This window comes from Apodemus sylvaticus, chromosome 10 (assembly GCF_947179515.1).
Source record: "Apodemus sylvaticus chromosome 10, mApoSyl1.1, whole genome shotgun sequence".
NCBI classification, from domain to species: Eukaryota; Metazoa; Chordata; class Mammalia; order Rodentia; family Muridae; genus Apodemus; species Apodemus sylvaticus.
Genome location: NC_067481.1, coordinates 82701021 through 82714539, shown reverse-complemented (window position 1 = coordinate 82714539; position 13519 = coordinate 82701021). Strand labels below are relative to the sequence as shown.

Genomic DNA, 13519 nt, shown 5'->3' with positions numbered 1-13519 from the left:
ATAAAAGCAGTTTACTAAGGAAACATCATATCCAATCCAAAAATAAGAATTATTAAAGTTACAATAATTAAGTACCACTGTATTTCAAAGATGCTGAAATACATTTCATACTTTTTTTTACTCTGTGCTAAAAATAATTAACACAGTACGTATTTTTCTAATTACTTATCAAGACCAGACAAAATTTTAAGCATGTAACTACTCCTGAAGTAGTCATGGATTCATTTATGATACAAAGGGAAGTTCTAGTTTGATGGTAGTAACCAACTTAATTAAAGAAAGCAGATCTTATATTCGTTCTGGCTTTTGTTACAAACGACACCTTTTTGTCACTGTGGTGTGTATTTGGGGGATGTTGTTATTGTTGAGTCCACAGACAAGTATGGCTGTAGAGCAATTATCACTTAGCACCTGGTTGCTCCCATGTAATAGGCCTCCACAGCCTGCCTTAGGAGAGCTTTCAGACTTATCTAACTCTGTTAGCGATTCAGTATACCATGCCTTGGTTTGGGTTTTGTTTGTTTGTTTGTTTAAGTAATTGTGGCATTTTTTTTTTCAGACAGCCTTAGGGTTCTATAACTACCAACATACAGACAGTGTCCTTTCTCCTGTCTTGAAGGCAAGTTTAGAGAAGGAGAAAAAAAAAATCAGTGAACCTGGAGTAGAGAGTTAGTTTCCCCTAGCCCACCTACACTTTCTGGTCAATACAGGAAAGCATGAACAGATTGCGCAGTAACTGTGTAGCAATTAAATATGTTTTAAAATGACGGAAAATATAGAGGTAGAAAGAGAGAGAGCAAAGAAGGAAAGAGAAGGAGGAAGGAATGAAGGGATGTTGGATATGTGTGTGTGTGTGTGTGTGTGTGTGTGTGTGTCTAAATTGAGACAAAAGCTACCTAGATATTGTGATGTATTCTTCCCACATCCAGCCCCAAATTCTAAATGCCAACTTTGATTGCTGTTTCTTTACTCACTTTGGTTCAAGGACTTGAAGAATCAACAGCATTGGCCTTCACTTGCACTGCTAAAATCCCCATTACACATTCTGCTTGGTTGACCTTTCTTTCACTTCACAGAATACTTAGCATGTGCTAGGTATTTTCGGAGGATTTCCACCTCCAGAAAGAGTGCATTGGCTATCCCCAGGTGCTTAATGGTTCATTGCCTTAGCATTTCAAGTCTCACAGGCCACAGTGCCATTTCATGGAAGATAAAACAAGATCTCCTACCCTCAGTAGGCCCAATGAAGGAAAACTATATAGTTAGAAGCTGTTTCTATCTGCAATTTCTCATGAACTGGATAATGCCAGTGGCGAACTGGATTTTAAAGTAGCTCTATTCGCCTTTGTTAGGTAAGCTGGCGATTCTATTTTGCCAGTGAGAGATGCGATTTGTTTTTCTGTATATGACTGTAGTCATAAGGGTGTCTTTATAGATCATACGTCAATTATAAACAGGATCCAGGAAAAGAAACAGTGAGTCTGAAGCTAAATTTGAAATTAAACAATCATTTTATAAAAAGTAAGTCACATTCTTCAGAGGTTAATGTATTATTACTATTATTAAAGAAAACAGCAAAATGGAATCCTTTAGCCTGTCCTGTTTTCTTTCTTTAAAAAAAAATGTTGATAAACAGACAACAGTCAAGAAACAAGGCAGTATTCCAAATATCCTGAGTTCATTTACCAGTGTCAGTGGCAGCGTTCCCTGGGTCAGTCTATAATCCGTGTCAGCAGATGTGTCTCTGCAGCGAGTAGGCCTTGCCAAATGGATGATATGCAAGCTGTCTTCATTCTCAGAGCATCCTTGCAGGAGAGTCTTATCTGCCTCTCAAAATCCAGCACTTGGTTCTTGATTGAAAAATGCAACTCCAGGTGCATCTTAATTTACAGACAGTGGCGGTGGATGGGAAACAACAGATTTGATTGATAATGGTAATTTTGGAAAATCTCCCCAAACAAGTGTGTTTTTAGAAATGAACAGGTGAATAAGAAGCAGAGCCTGAATAGGTGAATAAGATAAGAGCACAATGCTAAGCCACCTCCAGCAAGGACAACTCCTTGCCAATGTGTGTGGGTTTGCCCATCTCTCTGTCTTCTTTCCCTTTGTTTGTTTTTTTGCCTTCCTCCATCTTGTTTCAGCTGCTATTAAGACAATGGCTATTTGAATAGGTAGAAATACCAGGAGAGAATGGTTTCACACTATTGGTGTGTGTTCCAGAGCAATGGAGTTCACAGCAATACATTAGAGGGAAATGAGTTCTCATTCATGTCCTCTGCAGAAACCGGATTAGATGAGCAGGGTTTCACTTGTCTTCTCTGCTCTGTTGAGGAGAGACAATCAGGAAAGTTTAGAGCAGGAAAAAAAAAGAAATTAGAGCAGTGCCTTCTAATTTCTTAAAAACTATCACCTAAAGGTAGTATGCAGAGAAGGAATTCAGTGAGAAAACTTAGCCTGGAGGATTTATAATTAAGTACCTAGGAGAGGATCTTGGACCCTATTATGGTACCAGCTGAAAACTTAGTAAGGATACAGCTAGGCATATCTTTAGCCATATTCTTTATCTTCTTATATTTAAGATGGAGATATTAGTGACCCATGTTTTATAGAGTTTCTGTTAACTTGCAGAGAAATAATAATTGCATAGAATGTGGAGTATGTGGCTTACTTCCCAGAAATACTGCACAAAGGAAAGCTGCCTGTATTTCTCCAAAAGCTGCTCTTCAGAATGGTTGCAGACTCCCACCAGCCTCTTCTCTTGTCATCATTTATTTGAACCTGGCTGCTTCCTCATTTGACATCACATTGTGCCCTTCAGCTGCTATCCAAGTGATGCATTTTTTAAGCATACACCCTATATCAGAAATCCAGTGTCACCTTGGAACGTATTAGAAATGCAGACTATTGAGATGGGTTCCAGCTTTGCTGACTCAGGGATCTGAACAGTGGAAGCCAGAACTCTGTTTTAACAAGGCCTCCAGGGGGTTGTGATGTACACTTGAGCTTAGGAACAAGGGACACAGCTTCTCATCCTCCACACCACCAGGTGGGTCAGATTTCCCTGGTAGATTTAAGACAGGTTGGAGAAAGCATTGAGATACTACATTGAGACCCACAGACCAACAATGCTACCCTCTTCTTTGACTTATGAACAGTAACATTTCAGGTAACTCACTTCATTTTTCCTGATCATCTGTTTCCCACCCTCTCAACAATGCCTAGTCTAAAGTACTTTGGAAATCTCTTTCTAAAAACTTCATAACAAGTATCATAACAATAGACACCTCCAAAGGAAATGCATGATAGTCATTACTGAATTTAAAATCCATATATAAAAATGGTATTCGTTTTTCTAAGAAATTATTTATTATTAATTTGGCTTTTATATAAACAGTAGAGAATTAACAGAAATTTATAGGTAATGTGTCCCAAGTTTTCTACTTTTATCCTTTAAAATACGTGTAGAACTTGCTAGTCTCCTCAGTTGTTTTGAGGCATGACCCAGTAGGTTGGTTTCTTACATGGTTTACACCCTTTGATAAAGAAACAATAATCCATTCAAGGAAGCATACTGCCACCAATTTAATGAACAGGCTCTCAAATCTAGCAGGTCCTGGCCTCTTTTGATTCCAGTCTAAATACTAAAACTTAACACTGCTTTGCATGCCATGATCATGCTCCTGTACTGGATTACTTAATTGCAATTTGAATTATGAGAAATTCATACAACAGAAAAATGTCAGCCATTCCTTTCCTGCTCTGCCTGTATAAGGGAGTCTTTGAGACCTTTAAATGAGATGAGTCACATTTTAGTATCCCTTGAGTCTTGGATAACATAAAACACAACTTGTGCTCACTTAAGGAAACAATGAGATAAAAGGGTAGTGGAAATGAGAGAGGCAGAAATAAAGAGAGGGAAGTACGAAGGAAATAGAGAAGATAGAAGAAGGAGGGGGATGGTAAAGGAAGGGTAGATATAGCCTTTCTTAGCATCCTTGTCTGTACTGTCTACATTGTAAGCCATGAATGCCTCTTACACTTCAAATATCCCAACAGAATCTACAGATCCAGGGTCATCTGCTTCTAGACATAAATCCGCTAGTATTCGTTAAGTATATTGTTTCTGTTGTGTCCATCAGAAGACTCAGAATATGCCACTGGCTACAAAAAGGTCATATCCATTCCTCAGTCAATCACAGCATCAGGAAGATACTTACTCAAATATGCTTACACCAGGCACACAGAAACTGAGAAGAGAGATTTGGATGGTGCTTTCTCAGGTAGAAATTAGCATAAGCAGACCAGACATGATACGCAGACAAAACACAGATGTCTGCTCTTCTCACCTGAAGGCTTTGGAGTTAACACAAGTTTATTCCAGCTTTTACTTTCAGTGACACATTTAGCTCTAAGCACTCTTATCCAGTCCTTCCTCTGGATAATCGTGGAAGGCTCCAGATGACTGCCCCCCACTGATGTAGACTGGTTCCTTGCTTCCACAAGGGAAAGTGGAACAGACCTAATTCTAATTCCTGCTCTGCCTCCTCTTCACTCTTTTCCAAGTATGGGATCAGAGCCAGCTCTAAGTGGCTTCTGGGACAAATGAAAGTGTTCTGTAAATAAAATGCTTAATTTCAACTTCAAGCTGTTAGTCACTAAGTGCTCTTCTCTGTGTAGGAATGAAGGATCTGTCCTGGAAGTGAGAGTGGACACCATGGGAGTATAGTGTTTCTGTTTTAGAAAAACAAACAAACAAACGAACAAGCAACAATCACAAAAACTACCTATGCAAGTAGAGAAAGAAATCTTGGGAGCAGAGATAGAATTCCAGAAGTGTTTCAGGAGTGTTCTGCTCTTTAGAGTTATATGAAATAATTGGCTCCAATATACTGATGACTCACAAAGAGGCGAATTAGACTTTATATTACCACAAAATTAATTTCATTAAACCACCCTTTACTGAGCATCTACATTGTGCTGAGAACAATGCAGAATTTTTGAAGATATAACAGTGAAATACACAGACCTCTTTTTATTTTTCCTCAAAAAGTGTTGTCTGATAGATGACAAATAGCAAGAAAATTTGTATAATTTACTGTCATCAGAATTTTAACAAAACTAACAGATCAGGAGGAAAGACAAGCCAGGTCATCTGTCTGTGCTCTCTGCCACTGTAGTACTGACAACGTCGTTCTTTGGCCTTGGCCTCTATGCCCTATGTTTCTTCTCATTGGGAAGATGTGACCAGTTCTGTAACGTGGTGCCCTACTTTCATTTCTGATGCTGTGATAAAATATCTCACCCAAAGTAACTGATGGAAGAAAGGAGTTATCTCAGCATACAATTCCACATTAGAGTTCATCACTTGAGGGGAATCAAGGTGGGAAGGTGAGCAGCTATTACATCATATCTACCTTCAAGGGCAGAGAGTGATGGGCAAGGTTCCTTGCTGGCTCCGTTATCTTCAGTTTGCTTTCTCCTCTCTTTACACTGCTCAGGATGCTATGTCTGGAGAATGGGGCAGGGTCTTCCTGTATCAATTAACAACTGAGGCAGTTGCCCACAGTCGCGCCCACAGACAAACTTGTCTGAGAAAAATTCCTTCATAAGATTCCCCTCCTAAGTGATGCTAGGCATATTAAAATGAACATGCGTGACTGCTATGTGTAGACATGTTCGTTATCCTTTTGTTCTTTCTTCATCTCGCCCCGAAAAAATGAAATGCAACTTCTGTTCATCTCATCTCAACATGTGGAAATAATTCAGTGCAGACTTATTATAGTTAATGAAATCATATTTTATAATTGCACATATAGCATTCAGCAGACACTGAGTATTGCTCTCAGATCTATAAAGAAACCACTACTAACCAGACCAGAATTTTAAAATAATGATTTTGAAAGTTTAGCTTATATAACTGCCTGTGGCATTTTACTATAGCAGCATCAGGTGAAACCTATCCTTTTACTATCTCTTGAGATTGTTTTGTTTGACAAATTAATACATGCAAATAATGTCATAAAATCTACTCCCATTCCCTCCCCGTCCAGTTTCTCTTTTATTTCCCTACCATGTTTGGGTTCAACTGCATACTTCCCTTTTTTAAAGACATACTACCTTAGTGTTATCTGTATTTGTATGGTTGTAGGACTATCATCGTAAGTCTAGGTAGCCCCTCATGAGCCATATACCTGAAAAAAAAAAAAACTCTCTCCCTCTGCCTGAAGCCATCAATTGCTAATAACTCTCCTCAACTTGGAGTAGAGCTTCATGAGCCTCTTATGCATGCTGGATTTGGACTGAGATGCTCTTGTAGAGATCTTGTACATGAAGTCACAGCTGCTATGAGGTCATGTGTGTAGCAGCCAAGTCATGTTTGGTAAATACTGCAGCAATCCAATGCCCCAGCTTCTATAATCTTTCTATTCACTCTACAGTCTTAGTGTAGAGTGATGGGGGATGGGGAGGCAGAGTCAGTGTGCTATAAATGTTCCACTTACAGTGTAGGCACACAGATAATAAGGAACTGTGGAGTACTCAGCTATATTGAAATTTTAATAACAATCTTAGCTATGGTTTGTTGAATGCTTGCTATGAACAAAGAGAGCCTAAGTGTTTTACATATGCAGCTGCTCAGTTCTCCCAAACAACCCCAGAAAGCTGGTGTTGATATTTTCCCAAGTTGACATTGAATAGAACTGAAATCAAAGGTCAAGACTTAGTTCCCGAATGTAGCACCTAGATAAGCAAGGATTGTCATAATACGGAGTCCTAAATAGGGCACTGTATAACAGCCTGCCTTATGGCTTAAAAGAGAATGTGATCTAAGTGGTCTTTGAGCCCCTGAGCAGACCTGATGGGAATTCTCCATATTGGTGGTCTCAAGCATGGAAGCAATAGGCACTGAGGACCGCCCTTCAGTGAGGAATCCAACTTTTAAGAGTAAAGTGAAGATAAGTGTTATAAAGTAGAACTTGTAGAAAACAGGAACAGATGAAGGATAAAAATGGTCTAACTAGAATCGGCTGGGAAAATCAGAGCTATGTCACTGGACTTTAAGCATATCTCAGGGAATTACAACTAGCCTGAGTCTCTTTCCTGCCCTTTAATTGAGAAACGAATTACAAAGGAAGATGGTTGTTTCTTATTCCTACCTATTTCGTATCTCTGTAGCCATGGGTAAGGATTTTCGGGAAAATGATGTTTTAGATAAATTAATTCTTTCCTGTTATTGGCCAGGTAATTGAATCTAGACAAACAGTCATAATTTATGGTTTAAGCATTTTGAGCCAATTGTGGTAGCACATGCCTTTGATCCCCAAAACTGAAGAGGCAGAGGAAGGCAGATCTCTGAGTTTGAGGTCAGTTTGGTCTACAGAGTGAGTTCCAAGGCCAGCAGGGCTACACAGGTAAACCACGACTCTAAAAAAAAAAAAAAAGAAAGTAAAAAACAGTCTTCTAGTAAAGGGGTCTCTGCCAAAGAGTAGCAGCTTATCAGTTGTCCAGAGGTGTTCTATATGCCTCATCCGTCTCCACCACCACTTTTTCATCAGCCTCGCAAGACCTCTAATATAGAAGCAGATGATGGGGTTTACCTAGGGAAGGATCATCTCCTGAGTCTATTCTAGAAGATCAATTTAATCATATAGAGAACAGTGCTTTTACTTTTATAAGATCAGCTATGCATTTTGGAGTGCTTCCTGTATATCATGTATGGCAGTGTGTGTAAGTCAACACAGTAGCTTTTCCCTATGGCATGGTTATGTATTGTTGTTGTTGTTGTTATCCATATTCCTGGTACTCGTATGCATCTCACTATAAATGACACACTTCATGACAATCAGCTTGAATTGTGCTTTAGTGTCTACTTTCTTACATATTACCTTCCAGTTAGTTTCCCTACATCCTGTCTTAGCTCTCAATACAGATGAAGGAACATTTAGCTTTCTAACAGCTAAAAGAACAAATGGAAAACTACAGTTTGACTTGTACCCAGTTTGTGTCTGGAGACTGCCCTTGTCCTGCAGACTCTGCAGCAATGTTGTCTTCCTTATGACTTGATCCATGTAGAACACTCACCCTGCTAATCATACTGAACAGATCTTCTGAATTTGTAAATGAAAAAGAAATACATGATTAGGCACCAGGGATCATTGAATTTAACTCTTGGATTCTATACATAATAAGATAGAAACTCCCTGAAGTTACATAAATCATCCAAGAATAATTTGTATAAAACTTAGAAAAATTACATTCGATGGGTGCCAATATTCTTATAATGGTTGATACTATCATTTCACACAATTAACAGCCAACCAATAATTGATTTGGAACCTCTGTGACTACTACAACACTCGGTAATAAGACAAACATGCTGGTGTTGGAATGAGAAGAAGCTCTGAAAATCAATAAAGAAAAATTAGAATGCTAAAATGTATTTCCTGTACGGGTAAAAAAAGAAAAAAGCACAGCAAACACAAATAACAGAGAGCAGATGCAGTATTGGAGCAGCAGGGAGTGGTGAGAAGTCCTATCCTCTCACTTGTAAATTTGAATTTTTAAAAGATGAAGCTTTGAGATTTTTGTTTTCCCCAGGGACCAAGTGTCCAGGAGGGAAGTTCAGGTGAACACCATTACTTCTGTACAGAAGAAGAGTGCCTTGTGATAAGGAAGCCTTCGAGTCGTTAGTGCAAGAGTTGCTGCAGAGAACTGAGCACAACAAAAGCACCTCAGTTCCCCTTTCCTTCCTTAGACAGAGAACTAACCAGTCATCACAACCACTGCTGTGGCAGTCAGCCCTCTTGAGTCATATATTGGAGGGGGGGAAGGAGCAGGAGCGGTGGCAGAGCCTGCATAGGAGAACTCTGGTAGGCAGAACCCACAAAAGGACACTGGCAGGACTGCACACTGCACAGGGGTAGGGACAGCGGACGCCTGGGTGTGTGTAGAGCATGAGACTGCCTGCTAGCGAGGAGATCTTTGCACCGAAAGACAGGCCTTTTTTGCATGGCCCCGGTACCTGTAGAAGAAACTGCTTGGCCAAGAGGAGGCTCAATCCTTCCCTGGTGGCTGGAAACGCTGAGTCCTGCTCCATGCTTCTAAGCAGAGGGTTTTGATAAGAAGAGACAGTACATAGTTTCAATGCTTTATTTTTAGAAGTGTAGAAAGAGAAAAGGAGATAGAAAAGTAAAGAGAGAAAGAGAAGATAGAGGGATGGCCATGACATTATGGGAAGGGGGAAAAGGAATATAGAGGGGGAACAGAGGGGGGGGGGAGAGGGCAGAGAGGGAGAAGAGGCCAGAGAGAGCAAGGAGGGGCAAGAAGCCTTCTTCTGGCAACAGTCAGGTAACCAAGGGTCCAGGAAAGCCTGGCTGTAGCCAGGTGACTGGAGGGGTGGAGTCCAGCCAGAACAGAACACTGGGGGCCTGGGGCCTGGCCATAAGTGACTGATGGCCACAGGATTATGGAGTTGAGGAATCAGCAGTCTGGGAGCATAGCTCATGGGTTCCGTCCCTTGTAGAATGTTCTTCTTGGATCTCCGGAGTGAGCCTTGCTCAGCCAGGCTACAGACTGCTCTACAAGGTCCCATACTTCCCATCTTCTTTCCTTTTTCCCTTTGCCCTATCACACCTGTTTCTATCATCTTCCTGTTCATTCTTCCATTCCCTTCCCCTCCTGTGACAAAAGCTGCAAAGGATTATATTTGCTCATAGTTTGAGGTCCACAATGGCTGGAAGCCAGGGCAGGGGGAGCTGCGAGCAGCTGTTCACATGTTTTTAATATCAGTTAGTATAAGGAAGACAATATCCTACAGGTATGCATTCAGGCCAGTTTCCCAGGTGGCCCTCGGTTCTGTCAGGTAGACAACAGCAACCATTACATCCTCCCTTTCCATTTTCCTTCTTTATGATCCACACTTGTGCAGATGTTCTCAGGGCTGGGCATTTCCCCACTATGGATCCCATGGAAACTGTGATCACCTTTATATGAAAAATGTCTTGTTGGAGGCTTCAGCTTCTTCAGGTCCATTTGTCCTGATGGCAACAGAGAACTGCCTTCTTGGCCCTGCCCTTCAACCTTTAATTTTGAGAAGAAAGAGAAAGAAAGAAAGAAAGAAAGGAAGGAAGAAAGAAAGAAAGAAAGGAAGGAAGGAAGGAAGGAAGAAAGAAAGAAAGAAAGAAAGAAAGAAAGAAAGAAAGAAAGAAAGAAAGAAAGAAAGAAAGAAAGAAAGAAAGAAGGAAGGAAGGAAGGAAGGAAGGAAGGAAGGAAGGAAAGAAAGAAGGAAGGAAAGAAAGAAGGAAGGAAGGAAGGAAGGAAGGAAGGAGGGAAGGAAAGAGAGAGAGATGAGAGAGAGAAAATGTATCATTCCTTAGATTATAAATTTAATGTACGCACTTGAATTATTTTAATGCTCCTTCCCTCTTAAATAAATTGGGGATGAGAGTCAAAATATCTAGAATTTGGAAGTTCTTGGATTTTCAAAATACATAGAAAATAAAAAACTAAGCAGAAGTAGCTCAGGTGGTAACAGGGCTTGATGCATAAGTCTGGCAACCTGAGTTTGATCCCAAGAAACTACTTAAAGATGGATGGGGAGGACCAGCCAGAACGCTAGGGGTCTGGGGCATAGCCATACGTGACTGATGTGATTGATGGCCACAGGATTATGGAGTTGCGGAGTCAGGAGTCTGGGAACATAGCTCACAGGTTCTGTCCTTTGTAGAATATTCTTTTGGGTCTCCTGAGTGGCCTTGCTTCAACCAGGCTACAGACTGTCCCACACCGCGGTCCCACAATATATGTGTTTGCATTTCCAAATTTCATAGTGTCCCCAAAATAATTAGAATAGCACTGTTGTTTAGTCTACCCAGTAAGTAAAATTATACCATAAACAAATACAGAATATTTGGTAAGGGGGCAGAGATTAATTGGTCAACTCTTATGCTTCAGAATGTTTTATATTTTATAACATCTATTTCTCAAAAGGTCTTAGTTTTGAAATTATAGTATAAGAGCATCAAAATGCATATGAAAGCTAATTACTAATATGTAGTCCTTATTCCATTTTGTTTCCTGCATAATCCATGCTCACACTATTATATCATGTAACAAATTGTTTATATTTTCTATATATATCATTGTTGCCTATCATTAGCCAGATTTTTCTTATTCACTTATTATTTTATTAAGTCTTATTTTATATATAGCATTTTAATTTTCATGTTAGTAACATTATAATAGAATAGTTTTGTATTTTTAAAGACATTTTGTTTTTATTGTATGTGTGTGAGTGTTCTGCTTGCATATTATATATGTGTAACAAATGTGTGAGGTGCCCATGGAGACCAGGATAAGGCATTGACTCCCCTGGAACCAGATTTCAGATGCCTGAAAACTACCATGTCCATGCTGGGAACCAAGCCCAGGGGGAAACTTCAGATATTTTTTTCATTTCAATATCTTTTTTATTATTTGATATATTTTTATTTACATTTCAAATGATTTCCCCTTTCCTGGCTCCCCACTCCCTGAAATTCCCATAAGCCCTCTACCCTCCCCCTGTCCCCCCATCCCCCCTTCCCACCTCCCTGTTCTGGTATTCTCCTATACTGCTGCACTGAGCCTTTCCAGCACCAGGGGCCACTCCTCCGTTCTTCTTGGACATCATTTGATATGTGGATTATGTCTTGGGTATTCCAAGTTTATAGGCTAATATCCGCTTATCAGTGAGTGCATACCATGATTGATCTTTTGAGACTGGGTTACCTCACTTAGTATGATGTTCTCCAGCTCCATCCATTTGCTTAAGAATTTCATGAATTCATTGTTTCTAATGGCTGAATAGTACTCCATTGTGTTTGTCTCAAAAAATTAAAAAACCAAAAAAAAAAAAAAAAAACCCTTCAGATTATTAGATCTTTCCTCACGCAGGAATTTTTTTAAAACAAATATTTTAGAGTGGGTCAATGTGACAAATATATTTGGTGACAAATCATGTTAGTTTCTATTGTAGTCTTGGAAAATGGAATGAAATATAAAGCCCAACTTGCATATTCAGTGGCTCAAAGAAATTATATATGTAGGATTCTTGAAGAACATACAAAAATATTCTACTCAATCAATGCAAAAAAATGAATTTACTTTTTCTTGTTTTATAATTTAAAAAAAATGATGATGGGCATGTAGCTCAGTGATAGAACAATTATGTATAACGATAAAGGCTCCAGGTACAATGCCCAACATATCCAGATAGGAAGAAAAATAATAATGACAGTTTCTATACCTTGATTCTCAAAATAAATATGCTCAGTAAATATATAAGTTACATAAATGTGTGAATATAATTTGATGACTAGTTTCCTACCACTATACCATGCATAATAAAGTTGAATAGTGCATCTGTTTATGTCAATGCTATAAATTATGTGAACGGCTGGCTCTTGACTTCTATTTCTTAGCATGGGGTAAGTAGAAATTATGAAGCTGGTGCTACTTAATCTATTATAATTACATTACAGGAATCCTCTGGGACTGAGTCTATATGATCTAGTAAATGAGAACACTGGAAGTCAAATAGCTCAGAGTGGCAGAGCTGCAATTAAAAGTCAAGCATTGCGATAAGAAAGCTAGCTCTCTTTCTCACTGTGATGGGCAGTCTGTTAAGTGCCTCTAATAGTTCCTTATAGCACGAGCATTAGCCAAGGCTTTTGGTTTCAGATGTACCTTTTCTGACTCTTCCCCCTTGCAGATGGACCCCCACGAGAACATCTTACTCAGCACTCTTGAGATCAAAAACGAGATGGCCACATCAGAAGCGGTAATGGGACTTGGAGACCCCAGGAGCACAATGCTTGCTTATGATGCCTCCAGCATCCAGTATCGGAAAGCTGGGCTGCCTAGGCATAGTTTTGGCCGCAATGCTCTGGAGCGACATGTGGCACAAAAGAAAAGTCGCCTGAGGAGACGTGCCTCTCAACTGAAAATCACCATCCCTGACTTGACTGATGTGAACGCCATTGATCGGTGGTCCCGCATTTTCTTCCCTGTGGTGTTTTCCTTCTTCAACATCGTCTATTGGCTTTATTATGTGAACTAAACTACAGCCTCCCATGAGAAGCAAGGACTAGACTCCTCTTCAAACAGTTGTACAGCCTGATGTAGGACTTGGAAAACACATCAATCCAGGACAAAAGTGATGTTAAAATACCTTAGTTGCTGGCCTATCCTGTGGTCCATTTCATACCATTTGGGTTGCTTCTACTAAGCACTAATACACTAAGGTCCTCGTGGTTTTCCAGTTACAATACAAGTGATTTGTACACATGCTGGCAAGATCAAGTGTGAAGTATTCCACTTTATCAGTTTTCGTACACAGCCTGCTCAGAGGGCGATTATCTAGATTCTAGAAGATGCTAGAAAGTTCAATCACATGGACAGTCAATTCTCTGAGACACAGTCATTTCCAAATGCCCTCCATCATTGTTCCTAAGACTGGCATGCAGTTGAGACACCACTGTGC

General features: G+C 39.8%; 1 protein-coding gene across 3 annotated transcripts in view; it reads left to right on the top strand.

The window, feature by feature from the left end:
- Gabrb2 (gamma-aminobutyric acid type A receptor subunit beta2) overlaps nucleotides 1-13096 on the top strand; it is a 222476-nt gene extending 209380 nt beyond the window's left edge. For all 3 annotated transcript variants that reach the window (XM_052195898.1, XM_052195897.1, XM_052195896.1), the window contains one exon: nucleotides 12749-13096. In XM_052195898.1, coding sequence (XP_052051858.1) covers nucleotides 12749-13096 — 348 coding nt within the window. The remainder of the gene's footprint in view (nucleotides 1-12748) is intronic.
- The last annotated feature ends 423 nt before the right edge of the window (nucleotides 13097-13519 follow it).